Source organism: Gymnoscopelus braueri (genome assembly GCF_963280865.1).
Source record: "Gymnoscopelus braueri genome assembly, chromosome: 21".
Lineage (NCBI taxonomy): Eukaryota > Metazoa > Chordata > Actinopteri > Myctophiformes > Myctophidae > Gymnoscopelus > Gymnoscopelus braueri.
In genome coordinates, this window is record NC_137623.1 from 40062825 (window position 1) to 40070199 (window position 7375).

At 43.4% G+C, this 7375-nt stretch overlaps 1 protein-coding gene across 1 annotated transcript; it reads left to right on the forward strand.

Annotated features, from left to right (window-relative positions):
• Nucleotides 1–851: 851 nt before the first annotated feature.
• On the forward strand, nucleotides 852–5015 carry LOC308077001 (tripartite motif-containing protein 16-like; the record flags this gene model as incomplete). Its single annotated transcript, XM_080417530.1, has 3 exons — nucleotides 852–1092; nucleotides 1597–2861; nucleotides 4974–5015. 3 exons carry the CDS (start codon nucleotides 852–854, stop codon nucleotides 5013–5015), a joined length of 1548 nt encoding a protein of 515 aa, XP_080273656.1.
• Between the last annotated feature and the right edge of the window lie 2360 nt (nucleotides 5016–7375).

A 7375-nucleotide genomic window follows, 5' to 3' on the forward strand; every position in this document is an offset into this window, starting at 1 on the left:
GAGACTTCCCATACCCTGAACAGCGGTTGTCCTGCCATGCTATGGCATCATAACCCTACTAGACACGCCTGCCTGTCCTGGCGACTGCTCGCAAGTTGTCCCAACATAACTATCAATTCCAGCTGAGTTTGGAATTATGCAGTACTGTATGTGGAGTGTGTTTGTGTTCCTGGACATCACAATTCATCTCTCACTCTCACACACACACACACGCACACACGCACACACACACACACACACACACACACACACACACACACACACACACACACACACACACACACACACACACACACACCTTCATCATCATCATCATTCTTGCTCACGTTGTTTCACAACCACACACACACACACACATCTTCATCATTTTGCCCCGGGCGGCTCGTGTATGAAAATACTTGAAAAATTTACTTTCTGTCACGTGCCTCCCTCCTCAAACTGACTGTGGATCACCAGCTTATTGGTGTGTTCATTTAGATTCAGGACGGCCTGTGTGTGTGTGTGTGTGTGTGTGTGTGTGTGTGTGTGTGTGTGTGTGTGTGTGTGTGTGTGTGTGTGTGTGTGTGTGTGTGTGTGTGTGTGTGTGTGTGTGCGCGTGTGCGTGTGTGCGTGTGTGTGTGTGTGTGTGTGCGTGCGTGCATGTGCGCACCAGGAATAACCTACCATGTCATGTGATTTCTGAGGTAATGAAACCAAACCATACTAAACTCGACAGACAGACAGACAGACAGACAGACAGACAGACAGACAGACAGACAGACAGACAGACAGACAGACAGACAGACAGACAGACAGACAGACAGACAGACAGACAGACAGACAGACAGACAGACAGACAGACAGACAGACTAATGGCGCAGCAGGGAGTTCAACTGGATCAAGAACAGTTGTGTTGTTCTATCTGTCTAGATCTACTGAAGGATCCAGTGACTGTTCCCTGTGGACACAGCTACTGCAGGAGGTGTATCGAGGGATTATGGAACCAGGATAGGAGGTGCAGCTGTCCACAGTGCAGATACATGTTCATCCCAAGACCTGTTCTGAAGAAAAACACCATGTTGGCTGAGGTGGTGGAGAGCCTGAAGAAGACAGGTGATACCTTTAAGTAATCTTGTAAATACAGTGCACTGTCTGTTTAATTGATAGAAAAAGTGTAAAAATAAATAAAAAAAGAAGGGTGGGGGGGGGTGATTAATGATAGCTTCCAGATAGTTTTCTGAAGTTTAAACAGTGTGGAAATGTAGACACATGTTGTAAACGGTGGTTCATCCTTCTCATGACATCATTGCTATCCCAGCTGTCGGTCTATATTTGGCTCCTAGGCAACCAGAGTCGTATCAACCTCATATATGCACAATATTTATAACAGCAAGGCCGTGTGGCAGGCTATCTTGAGGGGAACAAATATGTTAGACACACAGTCTGACACAGATTGGTGTTAAGGCAGATAGACAATATATAACAAAAACAATAGTTATCAGGCAGCGGAGACATGCTGGCTCCGATAGGCTATCAAATATGAGGGTACAGGCACATACAAATTAAATTATTATTAATCAGATTGATTAATACATATATGTATCAATCTATCAACAGGACTCCAAGCTGTTCCTCCTGATCACTGCTACGCTGGACCTGGAGATGTGGCCTGTGATTTCTGCACTGGGAGGAGACAGAAAGCTGTGAAGTCTTGTCTTCAGTGTCTGGTCTCTTACTGTGACACTCACCTCCAGCCTCACTATCAGTCTCCTGCCTTTAAGAAACACAAGCTGGTCAAAGCCTCCAGCGAGCTTCAGGAGCACATCTGCCCTCGTCACGACGAGGTGAAGAAGGTTTTCTGTCGTACCGATCAGCAGTGTATCTGCTCTCTGTGCTCCATGGACGAACACAAAGGTCACGATACCATCTCAGCTGTAGCAGAACGGACTGAGAGACAGAAAGTGCTCGATACGAGTCAGCAGAACATCCAGCAGAGAATCGAGCAGAGAAAGAAAGACGTGAGGGTGCTTCACCAGGAGGTGGAGTCCATCAACCACTGTGCTGACAGAGCAGTGGAGGACAGTGACTCCATCTTTACTGAGATCATCTCTTCCATGGAGAGAAGACGATCTGAAGTGAGGGAGCTGATCAGACACCAGCAGAAACGTGAAGTGAGTCGTGCCGAAGAACTGAGGAGGGGTGTGGAGCAGGAGGTCACTGAACTGACGAGGAGACATGCTGAGCTGGAGCAGCTCTCACTCACAGAAGATCACATCCATTTTCTACAGTGTTACACCTCCTCCCTCTCAAGGATCAGTGAATCTACACACCCAGTCAGCAGCAATGTCCGTCCTCTGAGATACTTTGAAGATGTGACTGTGGCCTTGTCCAAGATGAGAGACAAACTAGAGGACGTTCTTACAGAGGTAGGGACAAACGTCTCAGAGACAGTGAACAGAGTGGATGTTTCACTGTCAACACCACCAGAACCCAAGACCAGAGCTCAGTTCTTACAATATGCACGTCCAATCACACTGGATCCAAACACAGTTTATCAAGGGCTGTCTCTGTCTAAAGGGAACAGAAAAGTAACAATGACGAACCAACAACAATCATATCCTGATCACCCAGAGAGATTCACTGGATATGCTCAGGTTCTGAGTAGAGAGGGTCTGACTGGACGCTGTTACTGGGAGGTAGAGTGGAGTGGAGTCTATGTTCTTATAGCAGTCTCATATAAAGATATCAGCAGAATAGGGTTTGGTAGTGAATGTGGATTTGGATCCAATGATAAATCATGGTCTTTTCTGTGTACCAAACAAGGTTATAGGTTCATGCACAGAGGCATTAGTACTGACATCCCAGGTGGTGTGTCCTCCAGAGTAGGAGTGTACCTCTCAGCCTGCTTTGTGAGCTTGCAGATCAGCTATTTTAGCTACGCGTCGTATGATTGAAGTATAATAACTTTCTCCTTTGAACAGGCAATGGCGGGGACTGCTTCCTTTATTATTGTAGTGAAATTGTTATTAAAAACTGTTTTAATTGGATCATGATTTTCATGTCGCAATCTTTTTTGGTAATGGCTGAGAGGGTCGGAAGCTGCGGAATGCTTGAAGGTACTGCAAGTGTTTGAAGGTAGCATTCTGTTTACAGTGCCTTCTGTGTTGACTGATGTCCAAAAAACAATAACGATGGCGGCACATCTAGTGTGTTGTCTCCTTTGAATAACTTGCATTCGTTAAAATATGTCCCAGATTGTCGCTTTAGTGGAACTCAGAATTGTATGTTAACCCTAACAATTTTTAAATCTTTATTTAATCCATCTTTATTTAAATCTATTTCATTTGGTCACATTTTTGACCACATTTCATGCTAAAGACATGCATGTTATAAGCACTCTTGGATGTTTGAAATGTGGCTTGTGCTGCATTTGGTTTCCATGACGGAGAAGGAACTGCTATGTCTTCTGATGCTTGTCAGATGATAATTTAGGGAGGAAGTTTTAAGTGTCAAACAGGATAATCTCAATAGTGTTTAAAATGCTAAGCTCAATTGTACTGTGGAAATGTGTGCATGGATGCTTTTCAGTCTAAAATTTGAATTTGGACATGCTGTGAACTCTATGAATATTGTGAATAATGTGGATGTACAGTGTGTGTCTGGCTTTTATAACTGCTTTCTGTATTCACTTTGCTGTACTGTTCTTCCATATTGACTGTCATATTTGCCTTATATGTTTACCCCTTTTTGTCGCATTCCCCTTAGCTTATTTTATCATATTTGTTATAATGTGTTCCCTAGTTTATGTGTCTCTGGAACCACATGTTGTGCTGGTAGCCTGTGAAATAATCCCACCAGGGTATTCACTGATGTGACTCCCCTGGGCCACCTCCCTCTCAGCTTTCCTTGTCTGTTTCAATTAATTATAATAATAGTATAGTAAACTTTTTGACAATCAAATTAACCTGGGATGCACCTGTATGTTGACATGTTGTGATTGTGCAGTTCCATGGTTGCTTCCAGCAAGAGCCTTTTATTTCTGCATGTCATGCAACAATGCTGCAAACAGTTTGTATTTTGGAAGTCTGAGGGCCCATCTCTCTCTCTCTCTCTCTCTCTCTCTCTCTCTCTCTCTCTCTCTCTCTCTCTCTCTCTCTCTCTCTCTCTCTCTCTCTCTCTCACACACACACACATGCTTTTTCATGAACAGAACAATGAAATAATCTGTTCAGATCCCATATAAGCAAACAAATGTTTCAAACAAATTAGACATATTTTCAGTTGGATTTAAATAAAAAACTGAACCGTAATGGCAGATATGCCGGGATTTCAACATCCAGACTCGAGACTCCTATTCACATTATTGTTTCTTCCAGCAGACATTCTTGATGCAACAGAGATGTATAGCAGTTGACTTTGCCTTACAAAACATTAGCATGAAAAGAGCAACAGCAGATCAACTCGGATCGGCACCTGCACAGAAGCATAAATGAGAACAGCACAAAGCCGTGGGAAGTAGGGGTGCTGAGGGGGCTGCAGCACCCCCTGAAAATAAAGTATGAAAAATAAAAACAATATAAAAAATATATATTACAACAAAAAATGTCCAAACATTTTGCATAATGTTCCTGTTGTTGTTGGTCGTTATTTGGGGGGAATTTAGTGCAATATGTTCTGGAACCGAATTAACCGAATTAAAGTAAAAAAAAAAACTACGCATGCATGCGCATATAGCACCCGTAACCTACAACGTCTTCACACAGCCCTGCAACAATGTGCAGGTTTATTTAAGATCTGTAATTGGTGGCATAAAAATCTGAGTACTCTGTGGTATACCATTAATCCTTTCAGACCGGGAAAGAATCTGTGTCATTTTTTAGGTTTCTTTGGGCCATTCAAAAATAGCAGATATACTGTACAAGCTCATAGCGTGGTAGATCTGGTCTGATTTAGACCTACTGTTGTCATCCTTTTGTTTGTTTGTTCATATCAAGACACAAATGCTGGACGCCCATGCCGGCACATATGCTCTGTGAACGCCACTCACCCACACGCTTACAAGCATGGTGGACACAAACACATGCATGCACACATGCTCTGCATTTTCAATTGCAAAGCTCTCTAGGTATCAGAACAGCACAATGTGTGTGTGCGTGAGCACACACTCAGCTGAGAGGTTGTATTCTATAAGAACAGGATAATTTACAAGTTCTCTCCTGCCTTTCTAATTGAAGACTTTCACAAGCATGCTGTAATGCACCCTACAAACCCGTCCTCTAGTCTAGGACATTAGCACAGCTACAGGTAAGAGCAATATGGGGCTATATTTCCATTTCTGCCCCAACCAAGAGTTCTTTAACCCTTTCAGACCGAGAACGCGTCTGTGTCATTTTAAGATTTATTTGGCTACAAGATCTACAAGCTCGTAGCGCGGCACAGAGTGCCACACTACGAGCTTGTAGATCTGCTATTTATTTTTTTCTAATCGTGAAAATGTGTGCAAATCTTTGAATATCTATTTTTCCATAGCAAACATTTTTAACTCTGTTACAAGAGATGGGGGTCCGCGGCCAAAATACATGTAATTTTGGGGGTCCTTGATATGAAAAGGTTTGAGAACCACTGATTATAGCAACATATTTTTTTAGGATTTAGAAGACATTTGTAGAAACCCCCAGAAGCAAAGATTTGAGTTAAAATGTTTGCTTTGAAAAATATATATATTCAAATATTTGCTACATTTTTCAATTTTTTTCAAAAATAGCAGATCTACAAGCTCATAGCGCGGCACCGAGTGCCGCGCTATGAGCTTGTAGATAGAGAGATTGTAGATCTGCTATTTTTGAATATCCCAAAGAAACCTAAAAAACCTATTAGCAATCCGGTCCCGGTCTGAAAGGGTTAATGGTATTCACAGAGTACTCTCATTTATATGCCACCAATTACAGATCTTAAATAAACCTGCACATTGTTGCCCTCAGCGCACTCTGTTTTACACCCACCAGTGGTATTTACATTGTGAAAAGACAATGCAAGATCATAAATAAACCTGTACATTTTTGCCCTGCTGTTCGCAATGACAGATCACCTGCTGTGTAAACCTTCTCAACAGATGGCAACATCACCCGTGCTTCTTATGGGAGGTGTAGCTGTGTGGATGCTAAGTGATGCACAGACCCACTCTTCTCTGCACTGCATCCACAAGCAGTAACATACATCATACTGATGTTCCTCAGCACACGCACACGCGCGCACGCACACACACACACACACACACACACACACACACACACACACACACACACACACACACACACACACACACACACACACACACACACACACACACACACACACACACACACACACACACACACACACACACACACACCCACAAACGAAAACTCATTTGTATTCATTTGAATCTCAACATAACATCACACAGAATTATGTAATTTGTTACACAATGGAAACAGCATCTGAACGTAACGGTCTGAGTTAAGACCTCTTATTCTGCAGACAGTGTACTGACAAAACTCTGGTTAAGACTATAACAATTTGAATGTATTGCAGAGTGGTGCAGAGGTCAGCTCTGACCTTAAATGGTAAATTTATATAGCGCTTTTATCCAAAGCGCTTTACATAGATTGTGCATTACATTCACACACCGATGGCGGAGGAAACCAACTCATCGGGAGCAATTCGGGGATCAGCGTCTTGCTCAAGGATACTTCGACACTAACTCTGGGGGAGCCCGGGATCGAACTGGGAACCTTGCGGTTCCCATCCGGCCGCTCTACCGGCCATCCGGCCGCTCTACCCCTGAGCCACTGCCGCCCTTAATCTGTAACTTACTCGTTGTCTCCGCCGGAGGCGGAGAGTATGTTTTCGCTTTGTCCCGCCGTGTGTTCACCTCCCTCCTAGCCAAGCTAACATTGGTCAAGCTCCACGTGACACGTGTCAATATGTTGACACCAATGCCTTTGATTGGCTAGAGGGACGCATGACGAAATAAAATCCTATAAATAGGTGTGTCACTTCAAAAAGCCATTTTTTTAAGTGAGGTAAGACAGGATCAATCAGTCTTGATTGGAACAGTACCTTCCAGTACAAATCAACTTCGCACCTATGACTAAATCAAAAGGATACCAACCTCCAAAACAGGACGCATTAAATACATTGCGCTCACGGCTGGGGAAGCTAAAACTGCTAATCATTGACGAAGTTTCCATGGTGGGTGAAGATCTTCTACATCACATTCACAAACGCCTTCAAGACATCACAGGCATACACAGCCCAGAGTCCCGTTTTGGCAATGTCAGTATCCTTGCAGTCGGTGACCTATACCAACTACCACCAGTCATGGCAAAACAAGTATTCGATACCCCCTCTGATG